Genomic DNA, 16,052 nt, shown 5'->3' with positions numbered 1-16,052 from the left:
GACTAGAATTCAACAACTTGTATGGTTAACAAATAGCCCAGGTAATTTCTTTTTTTTTTCTAGTTAATTTCTATACATTTATTCTAAGAACTGGTTTGGGGAACAACCGCCTTAAAAAATTAAAGAGCCAAACCAAATATTTTAATTAGTAAAACTGTACTAACAACCATCTTTAAAAAGAGAGAATAGAAAATAAAGGAACGATAACTTCGGTCTTCAAATATTTCATTGATTACCCCACAAAATATACTAGTCTTTACTCTGTTTACAGTCACAAGGTTATGGTTGGTTTTTATGACTTCCCTACCAATCTAATGCCTTTGCATTCAGCAAAGTAAGATGACCTCAACTTTTATTACCCCGTTATTATCATACCTATTTTGGCAATGCAGACGCAGGAGCTGAAGCCAAGGTCATATCACTGATGGAGATGTACTAAGAACCCGACTACTGGTTCTCATGCCTGATCGACAACCAGCTAACTCTGTCGTTTGAACACGTAGATGTGTTTGAGAGATTTAGCACATGACACCTACAGGCATGCAGTCGGAGCTCTTTGCTAAGGTTACCTTTGTCAAACAAGGAGGGACGACATATCTCACTTTTCTTTGGCCCCCATGTGCCAATCATGAGAATACTATTTAGCAGGCGTACTACGGCTCCAAATAAGGTGGAATCCAAGAAAAATTTAGATTCGGACACTTTAGTGGCAATTTTAGGAATATACTAAAGATATCCTCAAAAATAGAGCACCATACATTCTTTTGGAATATCCTATCTGACTTCGGTAAGATTAGAGGTGAGTGCTGTTTGCCCCTATGCATCGACGGAACTCTGTGAAGTCCTGGACTCCTTACAATTGAGATCCAGAGCCAAGAACCACTGACCTTAAACTATATAAAATTAATACATTTAAAAAATGGCAGTCCGTAATGCAAATTTGGAATAACCTCGTTAAAGCATAGCTATGAGTCACGTAGGTTTTCAAACCTCGTTTTAATGACTTTAAACAAAGGCAAGCCAATTGGCACCTGGGCAAGAGGAATTTTATTTTCTTTATTTCAATTGGAGTGAACAATGCTGGCAAATTTAAATGAACCTAAAAAGTTTCCTGAATCACGGTCAGGCCCTTATGGAAATTTTATGTCTCTCTCTGCAAATGGGCAGATTCCTCTGTAAATATTACATGTGATTTAAGCTCCCAGGGAGGGATAGAAACAAAGGTGGCCAGAGAGGAAGCACCTGTGAACTTCGTGGGCGAGGCTCAGGTCAGACCCAGTTACTCAGTTCCACTGGAAAGAGGTATGGGCTTCTTTCTCAGATGCAGAGCTTGTTCTGGACTTCTAGAATGGCTGGTTCCTAAGCATAGACATACCTCCCCACCCCATCTCTCCCTTTAAGATAAAGGATTTCCCTACTTCAAAGCCAATACTCCTCAAGACATTTTTGAGGGTAATGTAATTCCAGTAGGAAAAAGAAACTCTAGCTGGGTTTGAGTCACCCCTTGGTAGGCTCTGTCGCTTTGGAAGAGTTCCTCGTGGAGGCCAATTCTGGGGTTCCTGTATTCCTATAAACACTGAAAAGTACCTTTCTTAAAGAGACCGGTCCCCGATGCCCTGTTTTCAGTATCTGCATGTGGCTTTGAGGGCAGGATTGCCTCATTCTGCTCCTGGAGCCCTGCACAGTGCCCACATACAATTCTGTAGTTTCCGGCTGACTGAGATCCCCCACCAAGGAACTCAACTCTTGACCAGCTCTCACTACCTTTTCTCATCCTTTTCCAACACGGCCTCTGAGATGCAGAAGGAAGACTGATGTGAGACCGCACACGGGGGTACAAGCCCTCCGGTTACTTTCTACTCAGAGATCAAACACATGAATCAAATGGGTCACCCCATGGCCGGTGACCCACTGGGAGGAGAGGCTGACCAGGAGGCTAGATGGCGATCCCATGAGTAGGCTTGTCCTCGGAGAAGGGGTCCAAGCAACGCGGTCGACAGTGTCTTGGCCTCTGCCGAGTTAGTAATAGAGCCCTCACTCGTCAGAGGAGGGGATGGGCTCCTTCTTGCAGGTGCCATGTTTGGCTCGGTGCCGTTGGAGGTGATTGGACCGGGTGAAGGCCTGGCCGCAGTCCTCGCATTGGTAGGGCCTCTCCCCATTGTGCACCCGAATGTGCTGGGCCAGCTCCGAGGCGGTGCGGAAGGCCCTGCCACATTCTGCACAGAGGAAGCCCTTCTCCCCGGAGTGGATCTGCTGGTGCCGCTTCAGGGTGGAGGAGCGGGCAAAGGCCTGGCCGCACTGCGCGCATGGAAAGGGCCTCTCGCCGGTGTGGATGCGCTGGTGGCGCACGAGGCGCGAGGGCTGCGCGAAGGCCACGCCACAGTCCGCGCACTTGAAGGGCCTCCGGCCGGTGTGCAGCGTCTGATGCTCAATCAGGTTGGAGGACTTGGTGAAGCACTTGCCGCAGGTGGGACAGGGGAAGGGCCGCTCGCCAGAGTGCACGCGCTGGTGCTCCAGCATCCGGCTGGCCACCGCGAACTCGCGGTCGCAGGCGGAGCAGCGGAAGGGCTTCTCGCCCAGATGCGTGCGCTGGTGGCGCAGCAGCGACAGCGGCTTGTTGAAGGTCAGGCCGCACTCGGCGCACGGGAAGGGCTTGTCGTTGCTGTGCATGTTGCGCTGGTGTTTGCGGAGGTCGGAGGAGCGCACGAAGGCCTTCCCGCAGTCCGGGCACGCGTAGGGTTTCTCGCCAGTGTGGGTGCGGATGTGTTTGCGGTGGTCCGAGGACCAGGTGTAGGCCTTGTCGCAGAAGGGGCATCGGTAGGGCCGCTCGCCCGTGTGCAGGCGCCGGTGCTGCTGGAGTGTGCCCCGGTGGGAGTAGGCCTTCGCGCAAAGCTCGCACGCGTAAGGCTTGGCGCCTTCCGTCTGCGCGGGGCTCGGGGGGTCGCTGGGCTTCCGGAAGGCCCGCCCACTCTGCAGGCACCTGTAGGGCGTCTCCCCCTGCCGGCCCGCACTCGCAGAACTCTGGTCCTTACTTCTGGTCCCCGTCTTGGGGACACACAAGGGAGAGGTGTTGTCTGGGGACCTGTCTGCACCTCTCTGGGCACAGCAATAGGTTCCAGTACCAAGGACGCTGGACGGGACACCCACGCCTGCGTCGAAGTTTGCCGTCGAGCCTCCATTGTCACCTGCAGGTAATGAGTCCCTGGGAGGTTGCATCTGACCCAACAACTTGTTCGACAGGCCACTCGGGAGGGCGCCCCGAGCCGCTCTTTCTCCAGGGGACTCCTGGATCTGGGGGTTCTTTGATTCATCTCTTCCCACGCTGGCCTTCTTCCCAGGCATCGCCGTAGGTTTCTTCCCAGCATCCCTGGCACTAAAAGAGTCAAAGAAATTCTCTTCCGCCTCACTGGGTGGCTGCTGCCATGGCAGGTCAGGATTGTCCTGAGTCATTTGGGAGCTGCCTCTTAGATGGGCCTGGTGATCAGGGTCACCAGTGCCCCCTTCATCTCCTGCATCCCCACCATCCTCATCTTCACTCTCTAAGTTCATGCTCAGCCTCTGGGGTTCGTGAGGCTCCTCATTCAAGCTGCAGAGAGGAGCCGCCTCGCCCCACCTGTCTTGGGGGTCCACCTGTGCCATGATGTTCAGGCACCTCTATTCTTGGTTCTCCTAGACAGAACCTCTGCTTGACTGAGGATACCTGCAGAAAGGAAAGTGTGGAGAGGACATCACAAAGAATGTGCTTAATTATGTTCAGGGTGGTGGGGACTGAGGTCCTCACTACTGATCTGTTTCCAGCTGGCAGCCATGCCAGCCACACTGCTGCACCGCATGGCGGAAGGAGCGCTGGGCCCTGCTGAAAACCTCCACAGTCGGCCTCAATCCCTTTGGAGGTCCCACTAGCTACAAGACCCATGAGACAATGCTGTCAGCGATGACAAGGGGTAGGGGGACATTTGCTGAGTCCTAGCTGTGCCCTGCCCTGTCCACAGGGCTCAAACCCCAACCACTAGCCTGCTGTGTTCCCCGTGAGCCTGGGAGAAGGCTAGAAGAGAGGGTAGGAAGCCAGGTCTGGTCCTCTCCAGGACTCTTTAACTGTCCGGCCAGACAGAAAGCTCTTGTGGTGCCTGCCAGGAGTGCTGGTCTGCCATCTCGTGGTGTCAGGTGGTGCTGTGTCACAGGTGCTGGGCTGTTGGGCCATCTCTTCTAAAGACAAGCTTCAGCCCCTAGGAGAATGGGGGTGTGTCAGGAAGACACCAGGGTGTTCTCAAGAAGATACCGGCCACCCCTCACTGCTTGGGTAGCACGTCTCAAGCCTCTGTGTTAAAGAGCCCCAAATGCTGGACAGGGGAGAATGGGATGCTCGCGGTAAGCTTGAACTATCTTTGCAATATTGCTTTATCTTAAACATTCAAGTGAATGTACATTCTTTAGTATAAAAAATAGTGTTTTAAGTTACCTTCCATTTAAATGTTTAAACACCCCCCGCCCCCGACACACCCGCCACCTCAAGTGTGCCATATTTATCACATGGCCTCATGTATTGCTGGCACACCCCTACCTACCCCCAGGGGCGAACGTACCCCAACTTGAGAAGCATGGACTTAGGGTTTTGACAGCAAGGCATGAGACAAGGGAGTCATTGAGTTTCATCTCCTAACTGATTTTATTTTAGCTTGAAGACACGCAGAAAGCCTGCTGGGACTGGTGATTAAGGGTTGTTTGTGTGAGTAACACATTTTATAGGAGTTGCTGGAGTGAGAGGCAGTCTTGTGGGGGTCTGTGTGGGGACATTTTCTGACACAGGCCTGAGTTTGCTTTTGTCTTGAGGGAACCTTCTGAGAACCCAGAGGGTGGTAAGACTAGTAGTTACTAGTAGCTCCATTTTCTGGGCAGATGTTATAAGCCAGGTGATATGCTGAGCACTTCACAAGAACGATTTCATTTTGTCCTCCCAGCAACCTTTAAGATAGATGCTATTACTATTGTATTATTCTTCCTATTTTACAGACCAGGAAACGGAGGCTCGAAGAAGTTCTTTACCTGCCCAAGGCTCACGGACCCCAGCTCTGGGGCTTCTAACTTCGAGACAGTTATGTTAAACCCTGAGCTGTGCCACCTCCCAGCTGTGGCCTCCAGACTGAGGCCTGCCCTGGGGCTGGGCCCTGCCCAAGAGCAGCCACAGCCCCCTGGGGGAAAGTGCCGCATTCTGAGGCATCAAAGCCCCCTGTGTTTTCTGGGCCAAGGAACCTTGGCTACGGGGCCTCACTGCCGAGCTCCTCCCTGCTCCCATTGACCCAAATTACCCTCCGCAGGAGAGAGAGGCCTCAACGCAGGCTGCAGAGATCGCTGTCTGGGGTTCTGGGGTGGTCGAGAGTCTTAGTGATCGTGTGTGTACTTTCAGAAAGTCCCTTCTCTCCTCCTCTCCCCTCACCCCGACCCCTTCGAGAAGGGATAAGAGGAGCCTGCCCTGGTGTGATTCCCAGAAGCCCCTGTTGAGGCAGGAGGCCGTCTGTGACTCTCAGCAAGAGATATTCATTCATTCAACTGATGTTTACCAAGCAGTCCAAATCGCATGCTTGTGTGTCCCCCAAATCCCTGAGCCTTGTTTTCTTCATCTGCAAGGCGGAAGTACAACTCCTACTCTATGGTCTGCGTAAAGCACTGCACACGGCCGGCCCTCCGTGGCCACTGCTCTGTTACTCGTGCTGCCAGCACCTGGCACCTCAGCAGGACTTCTGGGAGGTGTCTAGTGGAAGGTCATAGCAGCGTCATTGTCAAGTTCACACAGTAAGACTGCGTCCTGTTATACGGGTCCCCATCTTGTCAAACTGTTCTTCCTCCAGCTCCTGCCTGGGCATAAGCCCCGTTACTGTGTGTGTGTGGCAGAGGGAGGACACAATGCAGTAGCGGCCGGGGTTCGGCGTCTTGTGTGCCCTGAGCTCTATCCCCATAACATGTTGGAGTGTGGCTGGCATGCCTCTTTAGAGGAAACCAGATCTGACATATTTTCAGCATAGTGGTTCTTAGAGTGGCCATGTGTGCATGTAACAGAGGAGATACAGCGGTAGCCAGCTTAACATGACCTGCTCAGGCTAACATGCCTGATCAGTGACTGTGGTCCCCCAGCAAGGACAGCAGGGCATTGCCAGGTGTGGTCGAAACAGACTTCCTAGGCATTTTTCTCTCTCTGAGACAATGCAGTGTGCATGGTTATGTGAAACCGTTTGCAGACTGCTTACCTCGCCCACTCGCCGCCCCACCTCTTACACACACACCCCATTCTGCACAACCCGTGTCTCGTTTCCCTTCCTCTGGGCCGCAGGTGAAGCCTCCCCAAGGCAGCACCTCTACCAGCTCACACCCTCTCAGAAGCTGACGGGAGACTGACTGCCTTTTCAGCCAGGAAATCCCACCTCTGCCTGCAGCCACAGTGACTGTGTTCTGCTTTGCTCTTTCTGTAGCTGCCACAGGCTCTCTTGACCATACGTAAGGAGACGGAGCGGAAAGCAGGGACTCAGGTGGGATATTCACGCAAATGTTCCTGGTCTGGGGGAGGAACACTGATGCCACGGTGTGGCCAGCCCCTCTGTTCTCCAGGTGTGCTGACCCCCAGAGGCTGTCAGAGCACAGCCCTCTCCTGGAACTTTCTCTACACTTGCTAGCCGGGAGCGGCCCAGGTGGACCTCCCCCGCCTCATACTGAACACTTTGCAGAAGCCTGGCCTAAGGACTGCTTGCAGCCCTGGCCCGGCCCCTCTTCCTGCTTTTCTTCCGGAGACTACACTAGGCCTCTGCAGGGCAGCCCCTCCCGCCTCCTCCTCTGCCCACCGCCCAGGCCTTGCTCTCCACCTTTGGCTCAGACACAAACACTTGCTTACCTGGGAAATGCAGATAGCTCTGTGGCACTGGGGGCCCCCCGCCCTGGCTTCTATCACATGTAGCCTCTCAGCAATCAGAAACTGAGTTTGGTACAGGTCAGCAGAGACTCTGTCTCTGTCCCTCATGCTTTTGTGTCCAGTCCAGCAACTGCAGAGAGCTTCAGGAGGTGGGGCCAGTGCAATACACTCAACCTTCCTGCCTGCATCCCAGAGAGCAGCCTGGGAGGTACAGTGGGGCTGCCCTCTCCCACTGCCTGAACTGATCCTGCTGCTCCCTCTGCCCCCACCTCCTCCTCCTGCCAGAGCCAGCCTCCTTCCCTCGCTCCCTCAGTCCTCCTGCAGGTGGCCCTGCCCCTCCTGTTCACTCTCATGCCTTCTTTCCTGCAGAGCCGGCAGTCCATCCTTCAGTCCTACCCTCATATGTCCACTGGCCATTTGTCACCTGTGTACCTTCCGAATAAGCGTGAGTTTTTCCTCCTTGGGAGGCAGCACAAGGTATTCGTCTGTTCTCCCACCTCCCCAATTCTAGTATCCACTTTTTGTTTTGAGAAGAGGTGTTCCCAGAATTTTCTGAAGTGGTCATTGGCTCAAAGATGCCCATGTCCATTTGGCTGTGGGTGAGGGTGCAGGAAGATAGTTTTCTCTCCTTATTCATACAGATTTTGGACCTGTCTGGGACTCTGTCTATCTTTCAGTATTGGTTCCCATAAAGGTTCATTTCGAAGAGAAAAACTGGTCCAGGAAGTAAGACCCAGAGAGTCCAGAATTTGTATCCACTCAAGTCCAATGTGCCTTTATTAGAGTGAATGAATGCTGAAGACATTACCACTCACTAGCTGTGTGACCTTGGGTGAGTTACTTAACTTCTCTGTGCCTTAGCTCCTCATCTGTAAAATAGGGATCGTGATGGTATCCCCATCACAGGGTCTTAGGAGGATTAAATAAGATAATGCACATAAAGAGCTTAGCGTGGTGTCTGGAACGTAATGGTGCTCAAAAAAGTTGGCTGCCCTCATTGCTGTCATGCATGCTGTTGTTTCTCGGGGAGACGTGGCTCGTGGGGCTCCTTTCATGTCCCCGTGGCCGTGGCCGGGCTGCAACACTGACGCCTAACAGTAGTCTTCAGAGTATGATCCGGACAAGTGGACTCCTCTGCCCCTCGCTGTTTTATAGGTGTGGCTTCGGAGGGAGGAGGTGCCCCTAGGTCTTTGGGTCTGAAAGTCCGGAACAGGGTTTAAATCCTGATGTTCCTGAAATTAAGTGCCGGATACTACAGAATATGTGGATGTGCACTGTCCTGGCAAGAGGATTCTTAACTGTCATGCATTTCTCGAAGGGGCCATGATCTAAAGATGGTGGATGACCATTGGGATGTGTGTGTGTGTGTGTGTGTGTGTGTGTGTGTGTGTGTGTGTGTTGGGGGAGTGTAGGATAGAGAAAGTACTTAAAATATCTCCCATAGCAACTTATCAGATGGTGTTGCCACCAACCCACAACCCAGTGCTGCTGCTCAGTTTCCCAGGCGGCCACATCACACAAGCTTTGGGCTTCACACACATTTGGCAAGAAAGTGACTGAATTCCTCGGGAAGGGCCCGTAGAGGTGAAAGCTGGAGCTGGGATGTGCGTGTGTGCGTGTACGTGTCCTTCCCCACCCCCAGCCTCACGACAACCAACATCACTGAGCATTTGCTCGGGCCAACACTATGCTAACACACCACATATCATGTCTCCATGGATCCTCACCATATTCAGAAGGAGTGGCTGCTGTCAGCGCCATTCCCCATTTACAGACTGAGGATCCCGAGGCGCAGACGACGTAGTATTTCATCTGAGGTCACAGCCACACAGCCAATCTGTCGCGGAGCTGTGATTCCAAGGTCTCTGGTCTATACTCTGAATCATTACAGCACGAGTTGCCCAAACCTGCCCCTTCAGAGCCTGCACACATTAGGCAGTTCCTGATTCCACCCTCAGTTCCTCCTGGAAACCCTTAGTCCCTCTGCCCCAAGGCTGCAGGACCTGCGTATGTACGGTCACCATAGTCACTCCCCGCAGGAGACCCTCTTTTCACTCAGCGCCGGTGCCCAAGGAGACGATGGTCCCACGAATGCCTGCCTACTGGCATCCAGCCTAGACAGCTAGCTTTGCATCATGCCTCTATTTCTGGAAACCGTAACGACTGGCTACCGTATGCCACGGGGCTTCCATGTTAACTAGCCCGCTTCGTCCCTTCCTTGGTTTTCAAGTCACACCTGCGTGCTGCAGAACTGGGAGCCATCGGCGGACAGTCCGACTGTGAGCTGCCAATGCTGTGGGCAGCAAGAAGGAGGAATGGTCTCCGCCTGGGCTCTGGGGAGGGCTTTCCAAAAGAGAGGCCTTTTGAGTTGGACCTTGAAGGGTAAGTTTGAGTCTCGCTACAGTCAGGAATTTCACACCATGCTCCTTGGCCCTTGCTCCCCGCCTTTTTGGAGGAGCAGACCTGGCTCTGCCTCTCTCTGCACAGAATGGGGCCTCCAGCCTCCCGGCCGCCCCGCTGGCTCACTTGAACACTGCCACCAGGGTTCTGGCTCTGCCGCCGCTGCTGCAAAGCTCCTGGCTGCCCTGTCCTCCTGGGCCACACCACCTACAGTCGCTGGCCAGGGTACAAGGGGCCTTTTCTGTCCAAGGCCCCCACCGAACACACTCGCCTTTCCTCACAGCTGTCTAGCTCAACTGCCTGAACACAGAGGGAATTCACAGGGGGTGAGGAGAGAGGTGTTTGAGGTTTCCCTAAAAACGCACCTCCCCTTTCCTTTTCCATCCACCGCACTAAACATAACTGGAGAGGACCGTTCTCCAGAATGCTCTGGCCGCGAGTGCGAGGGCAGAGTTCCTGAAAGGAGCTCCCTTTAGGGCTCCTGGAAAGCAGCATTACTCTGTCCGTGTGGGTTCTCTGGCCTCGGTACACTGAGTACTGCTCCTGCCTCACACCCCAGCAGTGCCCATGTCTATTCTTTGAAAAGGCCCCGAAAACCTCAGACAAATCGAAGCGTGTCAGTGGAGGATGGAGATAAGAATGCAAACACGACTGTGAGCAGTCATAGAAACATAAAGGCATACTCGGCGCAGTTTTATGCCATTACATTTGAAAATGACAAGGAGACAAGTTATATCCTGGTAGGTAAAATGAATAAGAATAAAATTTCACTCTTGCATTCAGAATTAAAAGCATCACATGCAGCTAGTGGCTGGGTCTCATCAGGGGAAAGCGCCTTGGCTGACTCCAGTCCTTAGCCTTTTAGAAACAGTCACCTGATTCTGATGGGGGACCCCGAGGTGACAGAAGGACTGGAGGGCAGGGAGGTGTGATGGCTCCAGGCAGGGTCCTCTGGAGACAAGGACTCAATGTCCAGGTTCGGCCCTTCAGCCAGGTGTCTTCATCTGGGATGGCCCGAGGACGGGAGCGGGGACAAGAGACGGCTGAGGCTCTTTGCACAGTGTACCATCATTTTTCACCAGGAGAAATGGGGCAGGGCAGGGGAGTACTCTGGGCAGAACAGTAACTGCAAAGGCCCCGAGTTCAAATCCTGCCTGGCACATGTGAGGGGCAGCAAAGAAGCCAGTGAGCTGAGGGAAGCATAGCAGGAGAGGAGGGCAGAGAAGCAGCGAGGGGCCCAGATGCGGAGGGTCTTGAAGGTTATATAAGGAATAAGATTTTTTTTTTTTTTGGAGTAAAATGGGAACTCTTTAGAGGGTTTTGGATAGACAGGAGGCATTAATTCATCAATGACAAATGTTTAGTACTTACTTTATGCTGATTACTGTTTTAGACTTAGGGTTTATCAGTGAACTAAACAGACAAATTCCACCACGAGAAACTTAGAACACTAAAGGTCTATATGAGAAAAGGATCTCAAATAATGACCTCAGTTTCCACCTTAAGAAACTAAAAAAAGTAAACCTAGGATACGTAAAATAAATGTAAGGATAAAGATTAGAGCAGAAATAAATAAAAAAGAAAACAAATACAATAGGAAAGCAAAACGATGAAACCAAGAGCTGGTTCTGTGAGGACTGACTGAGTGAAAAAGGAGAAAACACGAATTACTGATATCAAGAACGGGAGGTATGACATTTCTACGAAATCTGCAGCAGATACTGAAAGGATAATAAGGGATAAACTGGATCCCGATAAATTTGACAACTTAGAAGAGAAAAATTCCTTAGAATAAAAGAAAAAAAAACTACCAAAGCTTACTCAAGGAGAAATAATGTTAACAACCCTATAGGTATTTTTAAAATTAAATTTATAGTTATAAACCAGCACACAACAAAACTCCAGGTTCAGATGTCAGTTCTTTCTACCTCCTCCTCACTCGGTCACCAGGTGCAGAAAGTCCCAGGAAGCACCGGTGTGATCCTGGATGAGGCAGGTGTGCCTTCAGTGATAAATTCTGCAAGAACGTTTTACTGGAGGAATGATGTGAGGTGACACATGCAAATTACAAAAAAAAAAAATCATACCTAGTGCAAGCTTCTTCAGAGGAGGAGCTTACGGTATGATTCTTAGCCAGGTCCCCAGGGCCTGACTGCAAAGGAGATCTAGTCTCCTGAACAAAGGGCCCGATGACAAAATATCGAGTCAGAGCTAACGTGATTGGGTTATGGATCAGATGTGGAGGTGAGAGAAAGAAAGAAGTCAGGATGACGCTAAGATTTGGGACCCAAGCAGCTGGAAGGATGAGGCTGCCCTTGACCGAGATGGGGAGGCTTGGGAAACAGATTTTAGGGGGAAAGCACATTTTAGGGGAGTTCAGGCTTGGACGATGTGTCCGAGTGGAAACATTGATATCGGCACTGGATTGGATATAGGCATCTGGATTCCAAATGGAGGTCTTGATAGAATATAAAATTGAAGAGTTATTATTGTATGAATTGCATTCAGTATATGCACTGCTGAAGCGAGCACCCGTATCGATTGCATTTAAAACCAAGTGATTATATGAGCCACTAAGAAAGTGTATGTAGTGAACAGGTCCAAGCACTGAGCCTCGAACTGATTCAGTGTTGGTAAGTGGGGGAGACGAAAGGGCTCAGCAAAAGAGATGAAAAGAAGAGAACAAAGGGGTATGAAGAGAAATCGGAAGGATGTGATATTCTGGAGATAAGGGAAGACATGGTTCAAGGAGAAGGAAGTGGTCCACCGTGTGAAATGCTACTGAGAGCTTATGTTAAGTGAGGACTAAGAATTGACCATTTGGTTAGCCACATGGGCATCAGAAGCTGACTGGGGTAGGTTTAAGCGGGGAGAGGAATTGTGGACGATGAGCGTAGACAGCTCACTGCGATAGGAAGCTGAGAAGTGGGAACAGTGTGCTTGTATGCCGGAGGAAACGACCCAGCAGAGGAGGTGAATTAATGAGGTAGGAGTGAAGGGGGTTGCTGGGGTGTCCTTGAGAAAGTGAGAGGGTTGGCCTCTGCACAGGCAATTCACCTACAGGAACAGGAGGGAAGTAAAAGGACAGGGACACAGATGCGGTGTGTGGGGACGTGGAGGTGGGAGCTTGAGGAAGCGCTCTTTCTCCGGCCACCTTTTGTGAGTGCAAAAGGAATCAAGGCCACGGGCTGCGGTGGAGGGTGGGGGAGGAGGTGTGGAGGTCTGAAGAGGAAGGAGGTATGAAATATTCCTGCGGGAGAGTGGGAGAGTGAACGGGCCCATGACTGCCAGCAGCACAGGCCCACCTGAGGTTTGCGGTCACACACTGAAGCCAGACCAGACGGGAAGATTGTGCGCCTTCCTCCCGCCGTGGTCGGCTGCGTGGGCGCAAGCATGGAGTAGGCTCAGAAGTGGAGCTCCCCAGGGTTAGAGTTTTGCCAAACAAATACAGCCAAGCAAAAGAGGGGCACTGAAGATGGGGGTGCACGAAAAAAGACGCTGTTGAAGTGGTAAATGATGGAATCGAAGCCGAACATGAGTGGGGCGAGCTAAAAGGTGGCCGAGCTGGTGATCCCACTACAGTGACAGGTTGTTGGTGATGGGATTTCAGGAGCAGTGAGCTGGGAAGTTGGGAGGTGCTGCTCAGAGGAGGAGAGGCACCAACTGGAGATGATGGAGGGGGTGCAGGGGCGCAGTTATCATCGATGGCAGGCAGTTGTCTTTGGCCATTTGAGTGAATTTTTGACACAGGGCAGAGGATAAGATCACTGGAGGAGAGGAGCTCGGGGAACTGAGAAGCCAGCTCCATGGGCTGAAGTCTCCAAGAAGAGTGATGAGAAGCTATTGGTGAGAGATTCACACAAGGAATGAAGGGAAGCGATCTAGGGTTTGTGGGAGACAGCACCAACGAGGGGTGATGATTTGATCTTCGAAGCCAGGAAGTTTTAAGAAAGAATGGCCTGAATTAACGAGAAGAAATGAGGAAGACACTTGCCCCACCCAGTGGTAAGAGGATGTGAACAAGACAAATAAGCCGACTTCAAGGAACTGTTTTCAGAAGAGAGTCTGTGTTCAATGACAGCACAAAGGGGAAGAGAACACATTGGGAACACAGGGTAACATTTCTACCCAGCGAATCACGTCAGCCCCTTCCTGCCGCGCTTAGAACCTCTCAGACCAAATCCCATGCCACCTGCTCACTTCTTCCACATCCCAGCCACATCCTTAGCTGCTTCTTGGACGTGCACTTTCTTTCCAACCCCAGGGCCTTTGCATTTGCTGGCATGCTCTTTCTTTTCTTGAAATCACGTCTCTACCTCCACCCCAATCTTTTAGGTCTCTCTCGTGTTGAGTGTCATTTCTTCTCAGAAACCTTGTTGAACACCTTTTTTAGACAGAGTGCTGTGCTGGGGCCATAGGAGTGATAGTGATCCACACACGGTTTCTGCCCACAAGTAATCCACAGTCTGGGGAAGCAGACGAAGAAGCGAGCAGGTGGTTGTGGAGTGTGCTAAGGGCCGGGCTGGGGTCAGCCCAAAGCATGTGGGAGCCCACGAGAAACCCTGAACTCAGCCACGGTGGTGGGGACTCAGAAAATGACTAAGGCCTAAAGGATGGGCAGGTGTTAGCTGAGGGACCGTTGGGAGCTGGGAGCCCTTCCAAAGGCTGGAGTTAGAGATGGTGAGAAAGGGTGATGCTGTAGAGGTAAAGACACAGAATTGGGGCCTTTGGGGCAAGCTAAGGAGTTTGGGCTCCATCCTTGGACCACATGGCAGGGCGCACTGCAGGGTGACATTTTTGTCTTTAGAAGGCATAGTTTTTCCTGAAGGATTATGAGTAAAAGTAGAACATTATCAAATTTGGCTACTGTTGTGTTTGGGCCCAGAACAAGTACAGAGCTGGCACACAGGAGCCAGGTGACCCTAACCTTCTGGAGACACAAAACAAGGCCATCTGAGGGAAACATTTGGCTAGGATCCCGGAACCACTGAGTTGCAGGATGTCCTGGACTCAGCCTTTCGCCCACCACCCAGACAGTCTGATTAGCCAGCTTCACAATAGGTACGCCTTCCCCATTTTATTCTGATGCCTCGTCTGGACCTTCTTTGTACCGATGGCTGGAATGAATCCGCTGTAAACCCTGACGTGCAGGAACATAGAGTCCCTTTGTCTTCTCCGTGTGGTCTAAATTTGTATTTCTCTACTTCTGGGGCTACAATTGAGGTGCTGTAGTCCTTCATAAGGTCAAGGGGTCCGGTCCCTGGGCATTGGTCCCCACGGGTTTCCATGGAGACATCAGGGGCTCTTTCAGCATGCGGTGTGTATAGTTCCACTGGCTCTGGGATGCCTCTCGGCCATTCTTGGTCCAGAAATTCTTTGCAAATCTGCAAGTGTAGTGCATCCTGGCACTATGCAGCCACCTCCGTTGGGCTTTGTTAGTTCTCTGGGGGTTAGTTCACTGCGGGTTGGGAACAGTGACCTAGAGCCTTCTCCCCACGCTGGCCAGGAGAAGTCTCCAGGAGGGAGAAGCCTCCTCTGCCTCTCGCTTCCCCTGGTCCTGCAGCTTCTACCCTCAGATCCAGCCTCTAACATCCAGTCTCAAATGTTAGCAACCGAAAAACTTGTTTTCCTTTCTCTTCATCTTTAAATCTGCCCAGAAACAGAGGGGAAATGTTTGCATTCCTTTCTTTTGTGGGCAGCAAAGAAGTGGATTGAAAATAAAACAATTCGGTTTCTATATTCAGACAGCTAGAATATTCCGTCTTGCTAGTCCTTTTGCCTGAAATTTCCTTCCCCACTTTTCTCCTGTCTTCTCCTTGAGGACTCAGCTCATGTGTCACCTCATAGAGAAATGATCCATATTCATGAGTCGTCCCCACTTCTCACTCTGCATTATTTTCCTCTGCAACAGCCCACACCTGGCTCCTACCAAGTGTGTGCTAAACTGAACCAAATTCAGGGCAAATTGTGGATTAGCAGGATCCGGTGGCTTCCCAGGGAAGACAGGCTTAAATGAGAAGCACCAGAAGAGGCTGGAGGACACCGTAGTTCTCAGAATAGGACAAAGGCAGAACAATAGAGGGAGGGTAGAGCCACGACACCTGGCTTCCTTTCAGTATTTTAAACCAGACATCTGGAGAACGGGAGATGTTTCTGGAATTGACCAGCAGGTGGCAGCATTGCCCTATGGATGAGCGACTTCCACAGGTGATGCAAAGGACACATTTCTTGACCTGGGAGGCAGTCTACAGGAGGCTTTTTCTCAGTCAATCTCAGAGTGTCATTTGAGGCACAAAATGCCACTGCCCTACACACAGTAGGGATCTGTAGCCCTTTGTGGATCCAATTCTCTTTAATTCCGAGCGTTCTTCTAGGGGTGTGGTATGTTTGCTTTAAAAAAAAAGAGAGAGAGCAAACCTCAGAGGCCTCACCTGGAATCACTGAATCAGAGTTTCCTGGATGGTTCCTGGGAATTCCCAGGTGATTCTAAGGTGGGCAGGCCAAATTCCCATTTGCGTGATTAGAGTCCATAGGCCAGCCTTTCCGTCACAAAGTGGACCCTATCTATTAGGAAAACCCAGCACAGCCGGGCCGCCAGCTCACCCGTCAGCTCCTGGCACAGAACTTCAACCAGGAAAGCTGAGCACGTGTCTCTAGGCATCCAGCAGGACGTGGCTGCTGGGACGAAAGGATGAGCAGCACTCTCCTGCCAGGCACAGCCCCCAGCGCCCTCATGGCACAGTCGGCCTCGACG

At 51.5% G+C, this 16,052-nt stretch overlaps 1 protein-coding gene across 1 annotated transcript; it reads right to left on the bottom strand.

The window, feature by feature from the left end:
- Positions 1 to 2,034: 2,034 nt before the first annotated feature.
- Positions 2,035 to 3,639, bottom strand: ZNF648 (zinc finger protein 648). Its single transcript, XM_006907892.1, has one exon. It carries the CDS (start codon positions 3,637 to 3,639, stop codon positions 2,035 to 2,037), a length of 1,605 nt encoding a protein of 534 aa, XP_006907954.1.
- Between the last annotated feature and the right edge of the window lie 12,413 nt (positions 3,640 to 16,052).

The sequence above is a fragment of the Pteropus alecto genome, unplaced genomic scaffold (assembly GCF_000325575.1).
Source record: "Pteropus alecto unplaced genomic scaffold, ASM32557v1 scaffold101, whole genome shotgun sequence".
Taxonomy (NCBI): Eukaryota; Metazoa; Chordata; class Mammalia; order Chiroptera; family Pteropodidae; genus Pteropus; species Pteropus alecto.
This window is presented reverse-complemented; position numbering and strand designations above follow the sequence as displayed.